Below are 25,279 nucleotides of genomic sequence, written 5' to 3'. Positions count from 1 at the left end.
TTCCTCCATTATTGTTCACAGCTTTTTGTATTTTATTATAGATTGCTAATTATTCAGCATTTAATTTTGTAAACATTTATAAGTGATCTTTTTGAAGCTGAGGAATATTGTAATCTAACTCTTCTTGAAGTAATTGATCAGTTAAATTATTCATGTTTAGTGATTGTAGTCGAGGTAAATTATTCTCCTCAAGGGATGAAGAGTGTTTATTCAGAAGATCTTCAAGGGCAACTAATAGATAGTTTCTCAAGTACTCATTTGAAATAGTATAATTAGGCATGTGGAATGTTTGTTAGAGCCTATAGTGTATATCTTCTAATATTAGTTGCCAATGTTTCTTGAATAGTACTTTCTTATCTCCTATGTCGCAAAATAATATTATTGTTACAAAAAATTGTCTTAGTTGTGCACCAATGGCCCAATGAGTAGCTTGTATCAAGGTATTTAACTATTTTGAGTCATCTCCTAATATACCTAATATACCACAGGCAAAGTAGGCTTCTCTGTATGTTGCATATACAAAGTCATTAATTGTACAGAGATCCTTATAACTCCTTGCACCTTTGATTTCGTTAAGCAATAAGTAAGTAATATAGCTCTCCTGCAGCTGGGTGTACATAGATTATTCTTCTAATTGATCTGCCATTCATTCTATACTTCCATATTTTCTCTTTTTTGTACCATATGAATTTAGTTTGAAAATCTGTATACAAAAGCGATTGTCCTTTTTCATCTATTTCATTTGTAGTCATCCATTCTGTGAACATTGTTGTTTCAATACTTGCGATTGAAATTATGTTGGAAATAAATTGCTTGTCACAAAAATAGATATTATGTTCTTCTGGCAAGTGAATTAGTAATCTTTGGACAGATGGCTCTCTTTGATGGATTGGAAACTCAAATAGTCTCAAACGACTTTCATATGCTGACAAATAACGACAATCCAAATAATTTTGTATCTCATCTGTTTTAGTCGATGATGTTGATAATGCTTCAAACATAGTTCTTGCTCTGTCTAGGCCTTTACTGATATTTTTGAATAGATATTTGACTTTTTTGTCAAATTACAGATTTCCACATTTATATGAGCTTGATAGCGCACAACCAAATCAACATTATAAGGAACCACAAATCGATTATCCAATTTAATGCCATTTTGTGATGTGCTTACCGGCATATCCCTTCTCCGATATTGAGGGAATCCATCCTCATTAATCATTGTTAAATTGCAAAATAGCTTTGGGTAGAATTTTTTGCTTTTTCCATTTTCCATACATGGTGCTTGTGAATTTGCTGATTCACATGGACCATGAATCATAAATGAACTTACAACATCATAATCAATAGGATCAGATCCTTTGTCAGGTAATTCAGCAGAAACTATATTATCAATTTCTGATGATGTCATAACACCACTTTCTTTTTCCAACCATAATAAAATATGGATATGTGGCAAACCTTGTTTTTGGAATTTGACTATATAAGCAACTATCAAAAGAAGAATGACAAATATCATTAAGTTTGCAATAATCAAAACTATTTTTTTTTACAAAAACAAATTGGACTCTACATAATTTACTTGCTTTTACAGTTCCAAAGTGATGGCTTTTTATCAAATCATTCATCAAATGGTTTAGTTTTATACGGGAAACCCTCGAAACTATGTTAGGCCTATCTTTAAGGCATTGGACTATAATAGCACTCAATGTATCTGTTATTTCTGACCATCGAGGATTGCAAGTGAATGTAATAAATAGTTTATAATAGCTAAAAAAAATTGCAAATAGCCATTGTGTCTTGGTATTTCTCAAACATATATCTTGGGCATGGTATAAAACTTGCAGGTAAAATAATGCTCTTCCCAATACTATTGCACTACGATCTTCTTGACTGGTTACATCTATAACAATCTTGTACATTTTAGTCCTCAATGATGCTTGATGCTTTCTTATATATCTTAATCTTGTGTTTTAAATTATAGCATAACTGTCAACTCTAAATTGTTGGAAAAGTCGACCTTCTCAACTATAATCTTGTGTCCTCAATATTTCTTTGTTAAATCAAGTAAGCATAATATTCTCTCATAATTAAACGCTCCCTACCTAATTTACTTCGTATTGGAGATTCTTCATAAGGTATATTTAGATGAAAGCAATCTTCTCCATAAGGAAAGAGTAATGGATATTGAAGTTGCATGAACAACGGATGTAGGCCACTAATTCTTTTTAAACCTTTTTTTTTATATTCTACTATAATATTGTTTAATCGTATTATCTTGCTAGAAAATAATTATGATTAATAAGCGTTAAAATTGTTTAAGCTCATTGCCAATGTTAAATGGACCTACAGGATCGTACAATAAGAATGCCGGGATCAAGGTTCAGTGTTTGTTACTTATTGGACCACCTATTTAGGGTTTTGGTGAAAAACCTAAATTCGGGTTGGGTCTTATTAAGTGTTGATCCAATCTAATCGATTTGGTTAATTAAAATGGTTTAATTAATCAAGTAAAGAAGAGATTCCTAATTTGATTAGGAGTGAAGGGTTTTTTTATATATTAGGGTTTTGGGTTTCCAATATAAATAGATGGTCTAACCCTAATATGAGAACTAAGAAAGAAGAAGAGAAAGAAAAAGATAGAGTGATTGAGAGATTGTCTCTTAAGAAACCCTAGTTGCCACCCACTCTTCTCCCTTGGATGCCGCCGTCGGATCCCGCCTCCGGAACCCGCCGCCGCCACGCCTACAACCCCTTTTCTTTTTAATCTCGGGTGCTTGCTATTTGAACTAAGAAACAAGTGTTGTTTCTTGGGGTACTAGCATACTTTCTTGATTCCCAGAGGCGTTTGTATATACATAATAGTAGAGGGGAGTCACGATTTATAGTCCTTTTCGATTTCGGGGAAACAAGGGTGTGTTTAGAATCGTCATCAAAAGAAACGTATAACTTTTAATTATCTATTTATTAAGAATTTAATCCTAGTTCTAGCATGCGCTAGGGTTTTATCATGTTTACTTGCCGTTAAAAATTTTTGTTATCCACTACGTTTTGGCATGTATTTTTCACATGATAATTCCCTTCTTAGAGTGATAAGATCCCAACAGTAATATGTGGAGAGAAAAAGTGGATAATACTTTTACATTTATAACACAATACATTATACTAACATTACTATCTAATGTGTTCATGGGGTTTGAATATATTTAATGAAATATGTCAAATCAAATCACATATTAAACTTATCTTATTCTTTATATAATAAAAATATAAGTGTTTGTTATTGAGTTTTGTCCTATGAGCATCTTGCTTTTTTCTCATTGAACCAACTTATCACACATGATTAAATAATAAATTTAATTATTTATAATCCTATCATTTGCCATTTGATACATGTATGCCATCACATACATAAAATTTAGACATTAATATTTTTTGTGTTATATGTTTTGCTACAAATTGTGGTATTTCTTGTAAAAAAATATTAACATATTTATCCAAAAAATTTAGTGTATATGTTTAAAAAAATGGAAATGCTAAGATCAAATTATTTCTTCATTGTAAGTTTTATTTTATTATTAAAAAGGCATGTAACATGTTGGAAATTATGAAACTACTTTATCAATCTATTTGTTAATATTATGTAATTCTTAAAAAATAATTCTGGTGGTATTACTTTCTTCGATGGTCAGGTCAAATTAAAAATTATGCTAGTAATGTTATTTGTATGTATATTGGATATTATTTTAGCATTCATAATTACCTACAATAATTTACTTATTGATAAAAGGTAATAAACCAAGCTTTTTAATGTCATTGGTTTTAAACAACAAAAAGTTTGTTTTTCAAAATTTCAAATGCTATATTAAAATTTAAATGTAATATAAATGAAATAGAAGATTTATAAAATATATATATATATATATATGAAAAACCTATCATAAGATTATCATTTAGACATTATAAGTAGAACATCAAAATAATATAGATATGAAAAAGGGGAAAATTTTGTTACCTTAAACAGATATGGCAAATTTTTGAATCAGCTCACCCCTATTTTTTAAACCATATAAAACAATAGAATGTGAGATACAATTTCAAAATAGTAACAATATTTGCTAATGATATTTTGACATGAAATTAAATTAACTGCTATATATATATATATATCTTATATGATAAATGATATTAATTTTTTTAGATATTAAATATTTATTTTTCAAAAATATAAATTTATTACTTTTGGTATGATATATTTATCATTATTAAATTTATAAGTTGAATTTATCATTAAAAAATAATCTGTTTGTATTTGAAAACAATATAAATATATATATATATATATTATAATAAATTATAATTATTTAATTTTTAATAATATGATAGGGTTTTTTAATATATTTTGCAGGGGGAATTTTTAATAAAAACCTGACATGTGTTATGAAACATTGAATAACATGATATTTTAATGGAATTTAACTTTATTTTTCACATGATTAACATATATATATATAAATATATACATATATAACAATAATAGCATATATAATAACATATACAGTGATGTTGTCATGAATATAAATGGCGAAAAAATACAAAACACACCTTTTATTACATATTTAATATTATTAGACTTGGATTAAAATATTAAACACATAATATTTATACTAATAGCTAAAGAAATTGATTTTGTTATACACATCCAAGATAGGAATTGTCTATTGAAGTAGATCTTCTTTTCTCTCAATTCATATTACTTTCTGCTTCATTCAATCCCATCTTGGCTTTCAGCTCTTCTAACTCATTAGTAATCATTACAAGGCTTTCTGATAATATTTCGTTAGCATCCTTTAGATCTTCTAATTCATTTTAGATCTTCTATAAATATCTTTAAGATGATTTAAGGCACATAAGACAGCATTATTTTTTTTTTTTTTTGTTTTTTGTTTTTTGTTTTTTGTTTTTGTTTTTTTTATGCTTCCGATCTAAGTTGTTCATGAATTCCATAGCTATCTTCAAATATGATTTTGCATAAAAAAATGTGGTCTTGACCATGTCTTTCACATGCATAAATTACGGCTGTTAATATTAATTTTTCCAAAACTTCCTTAAGTATTAACTTAAATTTTACAACAACAACATGCCCACCGACTGCCATTTTTTCACCTATTGTAATAAATTAAAAACAAGTAAAAGTTTCAATCAATAAATTGATCTTAAAAACATAGCAAGAAAATACATATATATATATATATAATATTTAAATAAGCTAAACTTTATGAGCTATTTAATAGATAGAACGGCCTTTCATGGGCTAATTCTATATCAAGCTAATATAACGTAGTGTATTTTATATGAAGAAAATCTACTTTGCCAAGAATGTTTACATATATAGACATTAATAATAAGCAAATAAAAAACTACAAATAATGTCTTAAAAGCCATCATTCTTATAACATAGGAGAGTAGGAAGTTTGAATTTCTCCACCAATTATAATGAACTGTATAAAATGATAACTTATCCATTTTATTAAAAAAATATTAATTAAAATCATTGACTTCACCTTACTCGTTTATATTTTTCCCTTTTCTAAATATTTAGTCCTCCAAAGTTCACAATTATTTTGGCAGATGTTATCAGTATATATATTGTCATATTTGCAAAAATAATTTTTAATAATATTAATAAAATCATAATCTTTATATATATATTGTGAAGGTGTATATGGTTTTTTTTTCTTTTTGTTTTGTTCTAAGTTTGGTTTCTTATAATATTGACAATAAAAAAAAAATTCAAAATAAAAAATAGGGCGAAAAAAAAGAGATTGGATTATTATTTGGATTAATGTTTAAGACACGCAAAAAAGCATTAATTAACATGAGAATCACTACTTATAAATTATGTCCATTAATTGGGAGACTTGTCGCACAGGCACATAAATATTAATTAAATATGGGTAAACTACATATTTAGTCACTAAACTATTCACGTTTTCCTAATCTGGTCACTAAACAAAAAAAAATTTCAATTGGGTCACTAACGTTAACATTTCATTCCAATCAAGTCACTCGCCACAACGCCGTTACCCTGATGCTGAGCTGACGCGCCACGTCACCTGACACGTGTCAGATTTTTTTTGTTTGGTTGTTCACCTGAAAGCAATGGTCTAATTGAAGTTATTAAGGGTAAATTTTTTTTTGTTTGTTTGGTTGATGATTGGACCATTGCTGAAGTGGAATGCCACGTCAACAACCAAACAAAAAAAATCTGACACGTGTCAGGTGACGTGGCGCGCCAGCTCAGCATCAGGGTAACGGCGTTCTGGCGAGTGACTTGATTGGAATGAAATGTTAACGTTAGTGACCCAATTGAAATTTTTTTTTTGTTTAGTGACCAGATTAGGAAAACGTGAATAGTTTAGTGACTAAATATGTAGTTTACCCATTAAATATTTGGATGGTCATAATTTTTGCATGCCAAATAACCAGACAACATTATTATTTTATGACTTTCCTAAAAAGTATAGATATCATTCCATATTTCAATGATTTTGAACCATAAAATCTAAATTATATTATTAAAAATCAAGAGAAACTATTAAAATTTTATTTCTTTTGTATATGATTCATCAATTCGTAGGAGTAAAAACCCAAGAAATGAGTGAAAGCCATTAAACTCATATTCATGGTGTGGCTCTATATACTTAGAGCCATTGAACATGGCAATGGAAAAGAAAAAAATCATACATATCTTATATAAAAAACTTAAAAGTAATCATTTAATAAATAGATAAATAAAGTCCAAAATTAATAACAACATACATATATCAAAAAAATTAATATTATATATATATATATGCATAATGAAAACTTTTGTATCTACCTATATTGAGGTTGCTAATGAAATGGAAAAATAAATTAATGAAATGAATATTAAGAATTGTATTTATTACCATTTTAAAATAAAAAAAATGTAAGTATAAAATTTAATTGATTTTGTGAATGAGACATAGCCTCAATCCTTCAAACTTAAGATTAAGTATGCATATGTATGTATGTTATAATGCAATGACACCTTTTTATAAGGGATGAAAGGTTTTTATATATATATTTTATTTTATTTTATTTTATTTTATTTTTAAAAGCTGTTAAAAGTCAATATATATATATATATCACTAATATCAACATCTAATCAGTAGCATATAACAGTCCATAAAAAAAAAAATAATAATAAAAAAAATTCAATTTCATATATATATTAAGAGGCTTTGGGTGCAGTTCACATGCTTGAATTGCATATTTGCATGTGTATGTAAATTGAGAATCTTGAAATGTTTTGAAGCAAACTACACAGCCAAGCAGAAAAAGAAATTGGATTTAATACTTCAAGAAAGCGAGGGTTAAATCGAAAAACTAGAAGGTCAACCCTGGTCAAACAAAAACCCTTGCTTTTTCCTCCTCTCTGGATCCATCTCTCTCCGCCTCGTCTCCACTTCCGGCCACCGGCCGGCATCTCCTGCCGGCGAAGCAGACAAAGACGAAGATGATTCCCACCTCTCCTCTCGTCGCCGGTGATTCCTCCTCTCCGATGCCAAACTCACATGAAATAAAGCCATCATTGCTTTCTATTCTCATGATACTTACTTTTGCAGCAGATTAAAAGGTCTCATTTCTTCTTCCGAGTTGCAAGTTTGTACCTCTCTGTCTCTCATTGATGTAATTTAGTACAACAATTTTCAAATTTTTGGCTTGATATAACTCAAAAGCATGAATGTATGTAGATTTAATGAATATTAGTTTAAAAACAAATCTTTTTCTTACTTCTGAGCAGAAATTTGAAGTTTTAATGGCAAAAGATTTGAAATTGTGGAATTCAGCAGGGTGGCAGTTTCCAAAGATGGTGAAAAACTCCTGTGGAGAGTGTTGGAGGACCTTTTTTTGGCTTTTTGTCTCAGATGCTTATTATAGAAACAATGGAAGACAGGGGCTTGCATCACTGCAGCCTTAAAAGTCCAGAGAAGATGTTCACTTTGATTCTCACTTCTCAGCTTTGTTTAGGGTTTGATAGCGTGCAAGTGATCACGGGCGACACTGAGGGTTTCTTTTGCCGCAACGCCTCACAGGGGAAGAGATACGCAGGTTTTTTCTCTTTGTTTTCTTGCTCTTTCTGTTCTTGCATTTTCCTTGAATTTCGAGTGATTGAAACTGAAAAGTTGTGATTTTTCTTAGTTTTAGATTCAATGACATGTTAGGATGTGGAATTAGGGTAGGATTTGTGACATTTGAGACCCAATTTGTACAGTTTTCCTAGTTAGTTTTATTGGCTCTTGATAATTCATTGTCAACTGGAATTAGGGCAGGATTTGCGACTGGAATTACTTTTGTTGCAACCGAGAAACTCTAAAAAACTTCAGAGTTTTAGATTCAATGCCATGTTAGCAACTGGAATTAGTGCAGGATTTGCGACTGGATTTGTTCTATTTTTCCAAGTTGGTTTTCTTGACTCTTGATAATTTGTTGTTGTTGTTGTTGTTGAGATTCAATGCCATGTTAACAACTAGAATTAGGGCAGGATTTGCAACTGGATTTGTTGTATTTTTCCAAGTTGGTTTTCTTGACTCTTGATAATTTTTTGTTGTTGTTGCTTTTTTTTTTTGGTTTGTGGGTTGGTTAAGAAGAGAAAGCTCAAGCCTTGAAGGAGGGTTCTCATCTTCATCGCTGTACCATACACAAGCATGAATGGAACACCGAGGCTCGAGTTCATCAAGGTTCTTCTTAGTGGTTCTAGATTTGTAAGTCTATCTATCTTTTTTTTTCTTTGTATATTTGGCCATTGAAACTTGTCTCAATAATTTACTTAGGACATCCTTTTAAGGCTGAATATTAGTTAAATATCATGTGTTTTGCTTTTTTTCCCCCTTAAAATGTGGTAACTGTTGTATGATATTTGGGGTTTTCATTGCATCATCCATTATTGACCACGACGTAGCTTGATCCTTTTCATTTAGTTCTGAAATTTGATTCAGCTGTAGCCTACAACTTTTAGTGTTAAACTGCTAACAGAGGTGGGTACATTACATAATATGCTATTACAGAAACTCATATTTTTGTATATGGGAGAGGTTAATAAGGAGGAAACTAAGGTTTTGACTGATAATAACTAGTCACTCTGTTGTTATTGAAGATACTCAGAACATATACTGAGGTATTGGTTTTTAGAGAAATGTTTGGTGTACAGAATCAGATAAAGTGTACATTTTTAATATGATGAAATGTTAAAGAGAAGCATTTTCCTTCTCAAAGGTACAAAACAAAGCAAAACATAATTTTGGCGAAGTTCCTTTTCTTTAACATTTCATTGTATTAAAAATATACATTTTATCTAATACTATATATCAAATATTTTTCTAAAAGCAAATACCTTGAGTATGTGTAAAGAAGAGGCTAATGTTTTTGGTTTATATGACTATATGGAAAGAAGTTCTATCTCTTGATATGATTTCTAACTTTGCTGTTTTTTTAGCGCATTCCATCAGCATTTGTTGGGCATGTTATCGATGACAACCACGGAAAAGCCATGATATTCTTGGCTGATAAATTTTGGCACATAAAAGTTCAAAAAACCGAAGAAGGTTTATTCTTCACAGATGGTTGGGAAGAAATGATCAAAGCCCATGGCCTCAGTGAGGGATGCATTCTTTCCTTTTGTTATGAGGGTAACATGGTTTTTACTCTAAAGGTCTTTGGTCATGATGCTTGCCGAATCAACAATTTCTCTATTAATAGCGAGGGCTTCAAAAACAGAAATGCATATGTGGAATTTAATGGCATCGGTGAAGATTCAAACCGTAGTAAGTTTTCATCTTTCTTTCAAAGTATTTGTCGATGAAAGTCAATTTTAAACATTGATTTGAATTTATTCAGGTCTTGGCCAGATTCCTTCGGCCAACAACTGTGATGAAACCAATGTCGCTTCTCCATCTGTGCCGCCAGCACATTCTTTATCAGGAATAAAATCAGAGGACGAAACCAGTTGCACTAAGAATATAATTCAGTATAAGAAAAAGATACACAGAACTAACTTGGTTCACGGCAGAATTGTAAGTATTCGCTTGTGGCTTTTTTGTAACCTTTGTTTTAAGCCAAGCTCAGTCCAATTGATTTTAAAATTATGTAATTGATTAGCTAACCACTTCTTTGTAATGTTTTATCCAAGAGCAACATTATTGTTTTTTTTTAGTGATTGTGAATGTTCATATTGTCAATGCAGGGTGTCCCTCTTTGGGTCTGCGCATCAACTGGCCTCAAATCATCTCACGATGTGACTATTAGGGGTCCGGACAGGAGGTTGTGGACCATTTTTTTTTCATACAGTCCGCAAACACCTAGATTGGGAAAAGGTTGGAGTGAGTTTTGCGAGCACCACAAATTGGAAATTGGTGACTTATGCATCTTCACTCATGTTTCAAAACGAGACAAGTTGTTTGATGTTCAGATCAAGCGTGCGTCTCATGAGAGAGCTTCGACATCATATGAAGATGAAGTGTAGGTCTCACAAGTGAGCTCGAACATTGTTCTACTTCTGTCTTACTGTTTAAGTCTGAATTCTAAACTAATGTTTGCTGTTTACTTGAATCGACTTCATGCTATTCTGCTTTGTATTATGGACTTAGCATGGTGTTTGTGACTCCACCGTTTGCAACGGGTACGATTTATGAATCAATTCAGTAAATTTGTGTTACTTTTAAGCTTAGCATTTGGTCATGTGAGTTTCCATAAATTCGTATTCTTCTTTTTGTTGGTATCTGAATCTTCTGCAAAGCTAAGAACATCTTCTATCAATCATGGATTTTTCATGGCAAATTTGCCATGTTTTTTGAATGCTGATGCTTTTGGTTTGCCCTTTCAGACCTTTCTTTCTTCAAAGGTTCAGAGTGTACCATTGAGCACATGCCAAAACAAAACAACAACAACCACCACAAGATTAGTGGGACCAAATTACTAAAATGTTGGATATTTTCTGATGGCTTTCTTTGCAGTTAGCAAACAATTCAACAATTTGATATTTCAATATGATGATCAATTCAATTCTTTGTCAAATGTTAGATATCCATCACTGTCCCATGCTTTTACTTAGTAGTAACTAAGAACATTCCTTCTACTTTGGATCATCATTGACAAGTCAAAATATTAAAGTTTAACATGTCAATGCCTTGCAATTTCCCATTCAAGATAATGTGAGTATTCAGAATATATGTATACAGTTTGTCAAACTTAGTCTTCTGCTAATTATATTAATACATATATATTAATATAATCTTAGTTGCGTGACTAATATGAAAGCATTCATTGGAGAAACACGGAAGATTTTTTTCTTGAATAAAACAACCACTGATGATTAAAGAAAAGCTTATCTGAACTTTTCTGGTTGTTGATTGTTTTGATTTATTATGTAGAAATAGACAGACATGTTGTCTTGTGTGGCTGTTAATGTCATTAGAAAGGTTTACTATGTGATTATGATGCAGTTGCTTTTTTATTTTTACTTTTATTTTTATTTTTAATTTTATTATGAATTAAAACTATCATATATATATATATATATATTATTTGGAGCAAGAATTGACGAATATTTATTTTCGTTGAAGTATATTCTGTTGATGAGGATAATATTCCATATTGAGATCTATACGGTTTGGTTTGATTTGTGATAGGTCTCAAATAAATTAATTTATCTATAGTTTTAAAAATAAAGATTACTTTATTCTTATTCCACACACACACACACTCTCTCTCTCTCTCTCTCATATATATATATATAAAAAATATATCTATTTGTAAACAACCTAGAACAACTATGGAAGGAACAATTTATATATATAAGATTATTTAACATGTCCATTAATTTTTATAAAAATATTTTATGAAATAATTTTTGAATTTAAATTTTTATGTATATAAAACTGGTGAGAGATTTTTATTTTTAATTATTTGTTTTGAACTAATTTAGAGTTATTCTCAGAGAAATAGTGGGTCAATATATATATATAATAAATGTGAAAAAACAACATGTTAAAAGCCGGCAATTATAAAGACTAAGGAGCACATACACAAGTTTTATAATACCTATATTTTTATCATAACTGAAATTCAAACTTATTTTTTCAATGAGACATGAGTAATTTACATAAAAGACTGACAATAAATCAAATAGTCATGAACTGAATTTTTTGGGGACACATGTGAAAACCTGATTGCACGTGGGAAAAGACACCAACTTTGGAGAAGAATGACTTTCGCACGTGGATGAAGAATCAAGATAAGATGATAAGCGTGCAAAAGAAGGCCTGCCTCCAGAGACACTGATTTTATAAGTTTTTAGACTTTTAGTCAATCCCCAAAGCATACCAAACTTTTTTTTTCCTTAATACACAATCTAATGATAATATAATCATATATACTATAAAGATTGGATTATTCTTAACGGCTTCAAAGTGCCCATGAAAAAGTTATGGTTGAGAACATGAACAAGTAAAACCTTGCCAATTTGAATACTCTTCTCTACTTTGATTGATTCATTTGTTTATTTATTTAATCCACTTTAGATGTGGGATTATAATGTAATTAACAAAAGAAAATCACTCGAAACATTATATCATTTGCTTTACTTATTTCCTTATCATTCATTCAAAACATCTCATTAAAAAAACAATGCAAAATTTTATTTTTATTTTCAATTAAATTATTTTAAATAATTTTATTTATTTTTATAAATGCAGATTGTGCATATGAATAAAAATTGTTCAGCTATATATATAAACCTACATCGGGGACCCATTATTATCTCTGTGTCTCCTGAGACTTAAACGAAAGCCAATGCTTCGACAATAAAAATTCATGATATATATTTGGAAAACTTTTTTTTAAAAAAAAAAAATTATTAAGACCGTCCATGTCTATTTGAACAGCTATAAATATATTTATTATATGTAAATATAAATGGAAAGTAATTTAAAAAAGGAAAATATTACAACCGTCCACGTGTCAAAAAGGCAGCCGTTAAAAAACAAAAAAAAAAGTATAATAATAAACAAAGTCAATCTTGCCAACCAAGCAAAATAACCTTCCAATTTAACCCAACCGCGTGTCATCTTTTTGTTCGTTATTACCGCGGGCCCCAGTAATGGCATTATCGTAATTCTTTTCAAATCAATCGTGAAAGAACAAGATGATGAAACATTGACCGTTGGATTGTCTCGAGAGCATCAATCACTTGATGTCATTCCCGTAATTATCTTCAAAAGTAGGCTTGGTTTCATAAGCATTGCCATCAAAATCCACAGCAATGGCCGCCATTGATGCTTAGCTCGCTTCGAGACGGAGAGAGAGAGAGAGAGAGAGGACGTGCACGTCGGCGGTGGGCTCCGGTTGGGGGCGGAGGCGATGACGAGGAGGTGCTCGCACTGCGGGACCAATGGGCACAACTCCCGCACTTGCCCGGGACGCACGGGAGGAGGAGGAGGAGGGGTGAAGCTCTTTGGAGTTCGGATAACTGAGGGCGTGGCACCGATGAAGAAGAGCTTTAGCATGGGATGCCTCTCCTCCGCCACATCGGCTGTAGCCACCGGAGCCTCGCCTAACCAAGCTGGGCCCTCGTCGCCTGATCAGCTCCGCGACCATGCTTCTGGCTATGCCTCCGATGATCCCACGCATGCGTCTTGCTCCTCCAATTGTCGCTCTGAACGCAAGAAAGGTGAGATCTTCTTGAGTGTTTCATCTTGATTTCTGGGTTTTTATTTCTTTTTTCTTTTGAACTTTGAGATTTACTTGAATTTTTGGGGGCATGGTTTGCTTTTTTTATCTTGTTTTTCTTGTGTTAATGCTATCCTTGTCTAATTTTGCGGATAATTTACGTTGCTATTTTTTTGTTTTCTTTTTTCTGCATTTTGTTCCTGTCCGGCTGTCCGTAATTGCATGAAAACCATGATCTTGTTCTTTTTCCTTCTTCCTTTATGTATATATTAGAACATATTTTTTTTTTTCTCTTTTCTTTTCAGATATTAGCTATTGATGTTAGAATATCATCTATACCGCCTTTTTCACTTTTTTGGGAATAATTCGTTTAACTGATATTTGTGTGAAGCTGGACACAGTCAATGGAAGTTGATTACGTTTCTTAGTTTGAGTGGTTCAAGCATATCTTTGGTCCTAAGTATTGTTGCTTCAAATTATTGGCCCTAAGTTGCTTTGACACTTGGGCGGCGCAGAACCGTCCATTGTGGCCGACAGCTTTGTGAAGATTGGCTTTTGTTTTTTTTAGCACTTAATTTTGCAGGAAGATAATAAAGAGAGTGACTTGTGGAGATGGGCCATGAGTGGTCATGTTTGATTTGTTTATTACGAACATGTGATTGGTGTGGTGCTTTTGAGCTTTGGCTCTTCTGGTATTCAGTCTCGATCAAATGGTCCACAAATGTCAAATTTAATATTTCCTTTGGATTTGATTCCAACACTACTTATTTTGGTGCTTGTTAATTTTCTTTCATTTTCATGTAGGTAAGCTACTGTTTTCTGTTAGTGTCTCAAGTCATTCTGCATTAGTTTAAGAATCTTCATGAGAACAATGAGGGGTTTCATTATATATTTGTTTGGTTGGTTTCTATTGGTTTCGGTATCTTGCTTTTCCTTCTTCGTTTATTTTAATTATTTTTCAATTTCAGATTTGATAAAAAAAGTCTGGTTGATTAGTGGCTGATGATGTAATTGTTATGGGTTTGACAAGGAAATAATACTTTTCCTCTTTTATGCAGCTTTCGGATTTAATTGTTGATTATTAACTATCACTCTCTTTTTTTGGTACTGCAATTACTGTGAGTCTGCGAGAACATTTGTTTAAGAAAAAATATTTTCTTTTCTTTTAGTTTACTTAGTTGGACTGACAGTTTTGGTTCACACTTTTAACCCACTAGAGATTATGGTTGCTAGAGGACCAGTATAGTCAGGCATGTCCCAGCTATAACAATTATTGTTCCTTGTGTTAAAAGCAACCTGGAACAGTGTCCCATGTGATCAACAGTTTTGGATGAAAGACTTCTGATCCAGTAAGAGTAGAGAAAATTTGACGGTTCCATAGCTTAAACACACTTTTTTTATTTATATCATATATCTTCAATTGCAAGCCATACAGACCATGTGTTTGTATTTTTTGATCGTGATCTTATCAAAATAGGCTATAGCCCTAACTGCTTGGATTTGTTTTCAGAGAAATATCAAATTCTTTGCTTGATCTGGGTCTATTCCTAAGTTGTAAGTAGATTTACAACATTGGCTAATTGTTCAAATTACAGACTGATGTAGCCCTCTCGGACAGATATTGACAATTATTCATATGGCTTAAGACTTGACTATCATTTCGTCGTGAGCCATTGGCCATCTTTCAATTATTGACTGGTTTTGTTGTTGACTTATGAGGTCCCTTATGCAATTTCGCTGATGGTTAAAGATTATTATGTTTTCTTTTTGACTTATATTGGGTAAATTCTTAATTCTTAATGGAGGTGATTTCCTTAACAGCATTCTCAGAAAATAAGTCTGAGTGATTGCATTAGTCAATTCTATTAACGATCAAAGACAGAACTCTTGTCTTTGTAAGATGCCTTATATTGTGGTGCTTTCTTAAGAGAAATGATAATAAAAAGTACCTGTTTCTTTTCTTCTTAAACTTCGTACTTCAATTTTTTTGGCTCCTTTTTTTCACATCTAATAAGATGACATTGTTTCTCAAAGTTCATAAGATGCCCATGCGCAAACCTTTGGGGGTTATGATTGCCTAGAGAAGTCCTGAGCAAAATTTTTGTTCATGCAGGATTATGGCAGGCCTGAAACAGTTGTGGTTTGGTAGCCTGACCTGGGTCCTGAGTGCTTTGTGATTTGTTCCACTCGAAGTGTTATTTTGATGTAAGATAAAGTTTGAATGTTTCCTTGTCAAGTACCCAGACAACTTTGATGATCATTGACATTGATATTGTATAGGCTAATCTGTAACTACAATTTGTCAAAATACGATTTCTTTATTTAGAGGACTGAAGCACATCATAGGCTCTCCTGTCTAGCAGTCACTTCCATTCCTTTTTCCACTTCACATGAATGAATGATGTGCCATTCTTTTTTTAATTAACTAACTTTATTTTAGTAAATAACAAGGCATCTGCCCACCGTGAGATTGATAAAATCTGCCATATCCTCAATTTGCCAGTCTTTTTTTCGTTGATCACATTATCTATGTTTATGGCTTATGATCATTTTGACTTGAATATAGGCATCCCATGGACTGAGGAGGAGCATCGAATGTTTTTAGTAGGCCTGCAAAAATTGGGAAAAGGTGACTGGCGTGGGATAGCTCGCAATTTCGTTGTTTCAAGAACTCCAACACAAGTTGCCAGTCATGCGCAGAAGTATTTTATCCGACAAACCAATGCAACGAAGAGAAAGAGGCGCTCAAGTTTGTTTGACATGGTTCCTGAAATGGTATGTCTTTGACATTTGGGTTTCATATACATTTATTGGAAACAAATATCATTATCCATTCATGGTTTCTCGTTGCATGACCTTTACAAAAATCTACATGTGCCATCTGTATATGCATGCCAAGCACATTGTTTCATGTTCATCATTTGTTACTCTTTTCTGTTTAATTTTCGGATCTTGTAGTTTTATTTTGTATAGTAGAGTGTTTTTTCTTGGTAATTAGTGCCAATTCCAAACAGAATTGCACGACATGAAATGTTCGAAGTGAGCACATATGACCCTGCTAATGATCCATGGTTGATTGGCGTATTGCCTTATATTTCAGTAAGGAAAAGTTTCATTGAACTCACTATTTCTGTGGGTAAAGAAACAAAGTTATTCACCTTTTGTGATAAATCTATGCCATTATGGAAGAGAAACTCAAGTTACAAATTATGAAACTTGTTAATGGTCTATATAGTTTTTGTTAGATGAGTTTATATGAACCACAATTATTTGTTGGAGTTCATATATATGTATATATATAGTTTGGTATCTATTTTGTAAAACTACTCCCTTTATATATGGAATGAAGAAAAGGAGACCTTTGTTATTAATAGGAATCGCTTCTTCTGAAGAAAGAGTAGGTTCCTTGACAAATGAGTCATATTGTAGGATAAAAGTTCTTTTCATAATGGGGTAAAGTTAGGGTGAGACATACCTTAATATAAGTGTCTTCATTCAGTGCACCTATCTCACTTTGAAGGTATAAAACTGCATGAAATTTCTACTTTCTACATCTGCCTGATTGAAAGAAACATGTTTTTTTAAAACATAAAAGAAGAACAAATAGTGTTTTATAAGAACAGAAAAAGCAAATGAGAATTTGAAAGATATTTTCAAAACAAACATACCCTAAGTTTCTCTGTTACAGTAACCCTGTTCATGTATTTTTCTGTTCTTTTTTTTAGCCAATGGATGAGCTGCCAGTTCAAGAAGAATTTATGCTGTCATCTACTAATGAACCACATGAGAATCCAACCAAGTTGCCTTCAGCACATAACTGTCTGGATGAACAATCTGAACATAAAGAAACCTTCGAAAATCCTCCTGTTGAAGCACAAGAAAATATCCCATACAGCACTCTGCCATTACCAATACCAGTGGTTCCTTTCTACTCACCTTTTGTGCCAGTGCCTCTCCCCTTTTGGCCTCCTCCAACTATGGTCAACCCTATGAAGAGTAATGGAGTGGCAGAGACCCATGAGGTTTTGAAGCCAACACCAGTCCTTCCAAAGGAGCCGATCAATGTGGATGAGGTTGTGGGCATGTCCAAGCTGAGCATTGGTGAGACAAGTGCTACCGGAATGGAGCCATCAGCTCTCTCTCTTGAACTGCTGGGATCTTCTTCATCATCCAGGCAATCTGCCTTTCACATTAACCCATCAATTGGTAGTCCTGATCTGAGCCAGAGCAAAACCAATGCTATTCATGCGGTTTGAAGCCGATATGAGGTTCTGTTTCGTGTCTCTACTTATACTGTTATACATATAGTTATTCTTTTCTTGTCATTTTAAGTTGATGATTGAGTAGCTCTGTAAACATGTAATTCCTTTAGCTAGATATGTATGTTGCAGTATCATAAATTTTTTTGTGCGCCAAGGTAGAAAAATTCATAAATAAATGAACATCCTTTCCTGAATGATTGCCTGGTCCAGGGCATATGTTCTCCTTGTTTCATTCTTTTTCAGCTTTCTGCTTGTGAGCTTTGTCAGTTAGATCTTCATTTTGTTTATTGTTGTTATTATTATGTTCGGCAATAGATAATCTCATATTTTTGTTTCAATCATGCAAATTTTAGTTCACAAATGTCAGGGAAGCTTGGTTCACTCTTTTGACAAGAGTGCAAAGGAAGTAGATACTTTAAAGCTGCCCCTGTACCCGATTCTACTTTTATTAGCAATGCTTTTGTAAAGGATGCCGAAATGAGCAGTATTGATACCGGTATAAGATTCCCCTTTGTAAATTTACAGCAAAGCTGATTAGTTTAAAGCTCTCTTTTGAATGATCATGACCTTATTTCTTTGGATAAACAACTTAAATAGTCTCTTATCTTTTCGTGTGTTTCTATTTCAGTCATCATCTTATGAGTTGGTCTTTGCTTTTAGTTTTTGTTACAATTTGATCACCCTAGCATGCACTGTTAATGGTGATTACATGTGGCATATTATATGATACATCTTTTCTCAGAGCTAGTATCCTTAGCCAGCATATACAAACGTGTGATCATTGTAAACTGTGTATATTAAGGTGATCAAATTGTAACGAAAACTAAAGATAGGTAACTTTTTAAAGCTGGATGACCAAAATAAAAATGCACAAAAAGATAAGGGACTATTTAGGTTGTTTACCGTATTTCTTTTGGTGTCATTGCCCCAAAAGCATTCTTCAGCTTGAGCGACTTATTGATGTTATTTGTATGCTCATACAATCTTCATAGTTCTTACGATAGAACATTGGCAAATCACATGAGAGTTTCAGAGTTTGCAGTTTTATTTGTGTTTTCCTGTATAAAATAGATTGCAAAAATTTAGATACATGGAGGTTTTCTTATTATGTATATCTGAAACCCAAGAGACAGATTGACAATGTTCGAAATGGTGATTGCTGCTTATAATCTTGAAAATACGAGCAAATTCTGCAATGTTTTGCAGTTCTTTCTGCGTATTCACACAATTGGTGCATTCAAAAGAGAATTTCATTTTACTGACGCAATACACTTATTCAGTTACACTAATTTTGAATCTTGTGATGAACAGATAATAGAATGCTCTGTTTTTTCTTGAAAGTTAAGTGAATCTGCAATGAATGTGATTCTGGATAAAACTTCCAGGTGTTCTTCATCCTTGCTTCTTCAGAAATGAGTTTTGTCGCCTTCATGATGTGATGAATTATGGACAGAAGAATACTGCCTTTGTCCTCGATTTCGATATCTGGCCAATCATGTCCCAATTATTCGCCGCCAAATCAGCCAGAATATAATTCAAAGTTATCATGCAAGGCTGTGAATTGTGTTTGCCAACCAATAAGAACCATACAGCCCCCCTGACCTCATGCAGAAAAGAGCTGCTCATTTTACCAACATCAAGAGAATGTGTTCATCCCAAAATACTACCTCTCTTTATGTCCTATTTACTCCTTTTATTCTGATTCCCACTTGGATAACATTTACCATATGTTGATTATGCAAGCTCATGATACTTCCAATGTCACATTTATCGTCTTAATTCAGAACCGATCATTCATTTGTATACTCGCAGCTATCCAGCTTATTCTGCAACACACGCTGCAGATTCCGCTTCCTTCGGCTTTTATCATGCAGTCAATTTTCATTAGAACTTGTGATTCTATTCTATCAATCGATGTTATGATTCTCTTCTAATCAGCAAACATGTGACACGTATCGCGGTTAATGAGAATCGATGATTTTTGTCGGCTCAATCATGCAATGCTCCCTGGAACATATGAAATCTTGTGTTGTTCATGTGAGGGGAATGAACAAAGCAGAGCATCACTCAAAAGTAGAACTTATTCTCTTCTTCCTCTTTTCATCCTTGCTTTTGTTCCTTTTTTGCTTTGCTATTAAAAGTAAATGCATGTGATTCCTGTTGTTCTTCATCTTCTTATGCATTGTTTTTTCTTGATTTTATTCAATTAATTAATGCTAAATTTATAGTTTATTTCTGAATAACAAAGCACATTGATCAGATACATGTAATAGACTGCTGTAATTTTCTTCTTTTACATATATGCTCAAATTTTTCTTTTTTTTTAAAAAAAAATAGTGGATAAACCATGTTCTACCATAGAAGCGAAGAAATACAGGGCAGACATATCAACACCGAACATTACACATGCCCGAGTTGAATTAATTATTTTTTACAAAGATATATTTATAGTTTCTGATTTTTATAATAGTTTATATATATAAACCTTTGTTTTGATTTGCAGAAACTTTATGAAATTCCCATAATTTTACAAAAATAAAATAAAATAAAATTTTCAGGCATGTAACCTGACATAGAATCTATCTAATGAATGGATCTTTAGAGTTATGAATTAATCTCACTTTTTAGCTTTTCTGTATTCTTTGAATTTGAATCATCACAAGAATCTTGATATATATTTATGTATTTATATTTTTATACATTTATATTTTGGTATATTTCTGTCTATAAATAGAGGACCTTGAGTTAGAATCATACATATCATTCAATGGAGCATTCTAACTTAAAACGTCTAGTTATCTCCATGAAACAAAACCTCTTTGATCAGGTTGGTTTCCTTCTCTCCCTTTTATTTATTTATATATTTTTATTATTGCACTCAAAACATCATTTTTTTTTTATATGTTACTCTTTTATTTTTTGTCAATTGCCGGAGGGTTAATTAATACACTTACGACATTACAAAAAATATAGTTATGAAAATTTAAGAGATTCGAGTTCAAGTGCTACTAAAAACAGTGCAGATAATGAGTCCCTAATTGTAAGTGCGAAATTGCAACTCAAATCATGTATCACCAGGTGAGATTGCATAGGCTGAATAAATTCTCAGGCCATGCTCCCAGTGCACGTATTTAAAAAGCCTTTGGTCAATTAAAAGATTTTATAAAACTTTTTTTATTCTCTATAGTGGTCAATTCATCTATGTTTAAAGAAAAAGGGGTCAAAATTGATAAAAATGAAGGAATTTTTTTTTTAACTGAGTTTTCAATTTGACTTTTAGTGGTGTATTAGCAAATATATTATTTAATGTATAAATATTAGTGATTACTACTATTGTATTCTATGTAAAGCTTTTTTTTCTTTTTTCTTTTTTTAAATAAATTTATTAATTAAGTTTAATATGCATGATTTATTACAGGGATACCTAGATGAACAATTTTATGAACTAGAGAATTTGGAAGATGACGTCAGCCCTAACTTTGTGGAGGAAGTTGTGAACACATACTTGAAGCACTCATCAAGATTGATGGCCAATATAGAGCATGCTTTGTGAGTAAATATACACTTTAAAATAATATTTATTTAATTAAAAAAACTTTAATATATAATATATTTATTTATTTATTTAAATGATGTGCATTAAATATACAGGGAGAAAAATCCTGGAGATTTCCACAAGCTGGACTCATACATGCAACAGTTCAAGGGTAGTAGTTCAAGGTACTAATATTTATTTAAATCATTATAAACTTTTCATTCTTGCATTAATTTAAAAAATTAGTTTTATTTATTGAGATTATTACAGCATTGGAGCTGCAAAGCTGAAGGATGAATGCCTTAAATTTCAGGAGAAATGTGAACAAAAGAACATTGAAGGGTAAGATTTATAATTTATAATATATATATATGGTGATGATGTGGATAAGCCAGAAGCACAAATATTTTTTAGTATTATGTATCAATTATATTTTGGGAGAGAATCGAATATCTAAATCCCTTATATTAGTCAAATGTTTTATTGCTCGTCTACGGCCTTCTTGACACACACATATATATACAACCATAAAAATTATATTTATATATATATATATATATTTCTTAATAAAATAGACAAATCACATGTGCATGGACTCCACATGAAATTAATCATCCGCAATCACCCGGCATACATAGAAATTGGACTGTGATAATAAAAATTTTTATAAAACATTCTATTAGTAAAACTAGTACCACTAGACCATTTGGTTATATTGACTCATAGTTAAAAGTTATTTTTATTTTTTTTAACTAGGATGAAAAATAACATGGTAAAAGATAATATGATTCTTTTTTATAAATTTATTTAATTAATTTCTAGTTGTAGAGTATATAAAGAAATACTAGTTTTTTAATTAATTAAATCTATGCAATTAATTCATGCAGATGCATGAGATCATTTCAGAAGGTGAAAAGTGAGCACGGCATCCTGAAACAGAAGTTGGAGGCATATTTTCAGGTTCCATTAATAAACACAATTAAATATACCTAAATTTTATTTTTGCTTTTATAAAACTTAATTTCAATCAGCACTCCATTAAATTTAATTAATTTATTTATTTATTTGTTTGTTGTGCTTTAATTTCAGTTATTGAGGCAAGTTGGCCCTAGTGAAAGAGCAACTTCAAGCAACTGAAGATGATCAATATAATATATGAAGATGCAGTATTATATGATGCTTTTAATATGCTTATATAAATGGGAATAGAAGTAATAATATTAATGATATTATTATTATGTGAAACTTGATCAGATGCTATGTATCATCATTATTGTAAATTTTAAAAACCACATATATATATATATAGGGAATACTAATATTATTATGTCAAACTTAATCAGATGCTATGTATGTATCATCATTATTGTTAATTTTAAAAACCATATATCTAAACTTATGTGTGTATATATGAAGGTGCAGTGATATATGATGTTTTTTAAGATACTTATATAAATGGGAATACAAATAATAATATTATTAATATTATTATGTGAAACTTAATCAGATGTTGTGTATCATCATTATTGTAAAATTTAAAACTTATGGGTGTATTTATTTATAAACATATGCGCACATAATTATAACTCTCTAATCAACCACACTTTTTATCATATATGCTCGGAAGGACTAATAGTCTTGTATTATAAACAGTATCAAATGAGATGGACAATGGTTGTACAGTATTATAAATAAAGCCATTTAATCAACATGCCAACAATATTTATACAAACTTAGACTATTTAGACCAACATCAATATAATCCCAACAACACCCACTTAATCCATTTCAATGCTTGAACAAGGTTGTAGGCACTATTTATCATATTGTTTACGTATCTATTAATTAAGTTTATATTTATTATTCATTATTTTATTTTTTCTCTACTTTTTAAATATAAATGTTCACAGTTGATAAATCGTATATATACGCTATAATCATTGAATATTTACGTGCCTCTGTATATAATATATTTTAAAATAAATAATTTAGATATATTTGTCTTGCAACGTGGTACTTATCATTTAGTGCAATACACTATAACTAAATAGAATTTTAAAATATATATATATATATATATCTAACTTCTAATTTTATTGATATACGTATACATTCTAGAACTATTCAAGTAAAACAGTAATAACATATCTAATTATTTGATGTACATATCAAATAGTTTTACTATCAAATCATTATTAATGTTTTCAACTAAAAATTACGTGATTATTATTATTATTATTATTATTATTATTATTATTATTATTATTTGGGTCTTGTTCATGCACACATGAGTCAACAACAAAATAAAGGCCAACAACTTGGCTTAACCATTTTCAACAAAAAGTGGCGGTTGTGGTTGGTTGGTCAGGATGACCAAACTCTTGTCTTCAAAACTATTGACATCAATCAAAGACTGTTGAATTTTTGCATTATTGGAATGTTGGATATGTAGCCCAGCAATTTTGTTTTTAAAATTTTATCTTCAATTTATATTGTTTTAGTTTAGATTTTTTTTTTTCATGCACACAAATATGTTTAGAGTTTATGAATCATTTATCCAATTATATTGTAAATCCATAGTTAGAGTTTGTGTGATGGGTTGGTGAAAATAGACATAGAGATATTTGTGCAATTTTATTGTTTAAAAATTTACATCTAATAATAATAAATAATAATAATGAGATGCATGAATAAGGGAAATGAGTATGTGGAGTATATTATATCAATAAATGCATGCATGGACTAAGTTTATACTCTTTAAACAATTAGATGGAGACGATCTCAACTCCCATTCATAAATGAATCAAATTATTGTAACTTATTTATCTATTTTTCATGCAAGTTTTGAGTGGTGGAAATTTATACGTGTGTGAGTTGTTGTATATTGAAAAATAAGCAAGAAAGATGGTGATAGATGGTTTATTTTCTCCCTTAACATATACTTTTAGTCTATAATAAATTGCCTTTTATTTATTTATCTTTCGTCAAACACTTTAATGATTGATTGTTTAAGAAAATTAAATTTGGTTGGTGCAAGTAAATGTATATAAGATCCATGAAATCCATATTTTCTTGGTACCCTACACAATTACTAAATGTCAATAAGCTCTAATATGAACATAATAACATCATGATTTATGGAATATAGGAAGATTAAGGAATATTGCTAAATATTTTTTAAAATTTTATATGGTTGATTTTTTTTATTTTCATTAATAAAACCTCATATTCTTTTGTCAAAAAAAATAGTTATCAAATGATCAATTTTCATTGTCATTTATTTGACAAAATAGACATTGATGCAGAGGAAAATCATTTAATATATATGTACATATATTAATAAGTCACCATCTTACAAATTTCCAAAATTATTAATATATATATATATCATAAATTTAAGATTCATTTAAATCAATTGGCTAAGGTGGCAAAGGCTTAGATTGTTTAAGCAAGTGATTTGAGTTGAAATTCTTATAAATGTAGACAATCTCTACTATAAGAGCTCTACTTCTATAATAGACTCTCCTAGTAATATTCTCTTGAATTAATCTAGCAACTATAGATTCTAGGATATTAGTGATCAGAGGACCAAAAAAAAACATTCTGTTAAAACTGGGATAATAAGTTAAATCAGGCTAATTTAAAAGATGTTAATCTTTATAACAATTCTTTTCATAAAGTATCATCACCAAGCACCTTGAAATGATAAGGAATGATTTAGTGAAATACGCC

General features: G+C 31.0%; 3 protein-coding genes across 11 annotated transcripts; all 3 read left to right on the top strand.

The window, feature by feature from the left end:
• Positions 1-7,310: 7,310 nt before the first annotated feature.
• On the top strand, positions 7,311-10,754 carry LOC120280377 (putative B3 domain-containing protein Os04g0347400). 9 transcript variants are annotated; one of them, XM_039287212.1, is made up of 6 exons: positions 7,311-7,661; positions 7,830-8,137; positions 8,674-8,790; positions 9,522-9,846; positions 9,923-10,098; positions 10,269-10,754. In XM_039287212.1, exons 3-6 carry the CDS (start codon positions 8,734-8,736, stop codon positions 10,545-10,547), a joined length of 837 nt encoding a protein of 278 aa, XP_039143146.1. In that variant the 5' UTR covers positions 7,311-7,661; positions 7,830-8,137; positions 8,674-8,733; the 3' UTR covers positions 10,548-10,754. The 9 variants fall into 9 exon arrangements, with proteins under 9 accessions (XP_039143146.1, XP_039143140.1, XP_039143139.1 ...); XM_039287206.1 differs by having other exon boundaries at positions 7,317-7,661; positions 7,879-8,137; positions 9,522-9,849; XM_039287205.1 differs by having other exon boundaries at positions 7,317-7,661; positions 7,876-8,137; positions 9,522-9,849.
• A 2,603-nt stretch (positions 10,755-13,357) lies between these two features.
• LOC120280351 (transcription factor MYBS3-like) lies at positions 13,358-18,206 on the top strand. The gene is made up of 3 exons (XM_039287169.1): positions 13,358-13,751; positions 16,317-16,525; positions 17,476-18,206. The coding sequence occupies exons 1-3, from the start codon at positions 13,442-13,444 to the stop codon at positions 18,004-18,006; spliced, it is 1,050 nt and encodes a 349-aa protein (XP_039143103.1). The 5' UTR covers positions 13,358-13,441; the 3' UTR covers positions 18,007-18,206.
• A 2,571-nt stretch (positions 18,207-20,777) lies between these two features.
• LOC120280950 (pseudo histidine-containing phosphotransfer protein 2-like) lies at positions 20,778-22,942 on the top strand. Its single transcript, XM_039287918.1, has 6 exons — positions 20,778-20,839; positions 21,431-21,561; positions 21,664-21,732; positions 21,818-21,889; positions 22,435-22,507; positions 22,637-22,942. Exons 1-6 carry the CDS (start codon positions 20,780-20,782, stop codon positions 22,682-22,684), a joined length of 453 nt encoding a protein of 150 aa, XP_039143852.1. The 5' UTR covers positions 20,778-20,779; the 3' UTR covers positions 22,685-22,942.
• Positions 22,943-25,279: the final 2,337 nt, after the last annotated feature.

Source organism: Dioscorea cayenensis, chromosome 17 (assembly GCF_009730915.1).
Source record: "Dioscorea cayenensis subsp. rotundata cultivar TDr96_F1 chromosome 17, TDr96_F1_v2_PseudoChromosome.rev07_lg8_w22 25.fasta, whole genome shotgun sequence".
NCBI lineage: Eukaryota > Viridiplantae > Streptophyta > Magnoliopsida > Dioscoreales > Dioscoreaceae > Dioscorea > Dioscorea cayenensis.
This window is presented reverse-complemented; position numbering and strand designations above follow the sequence as displayed.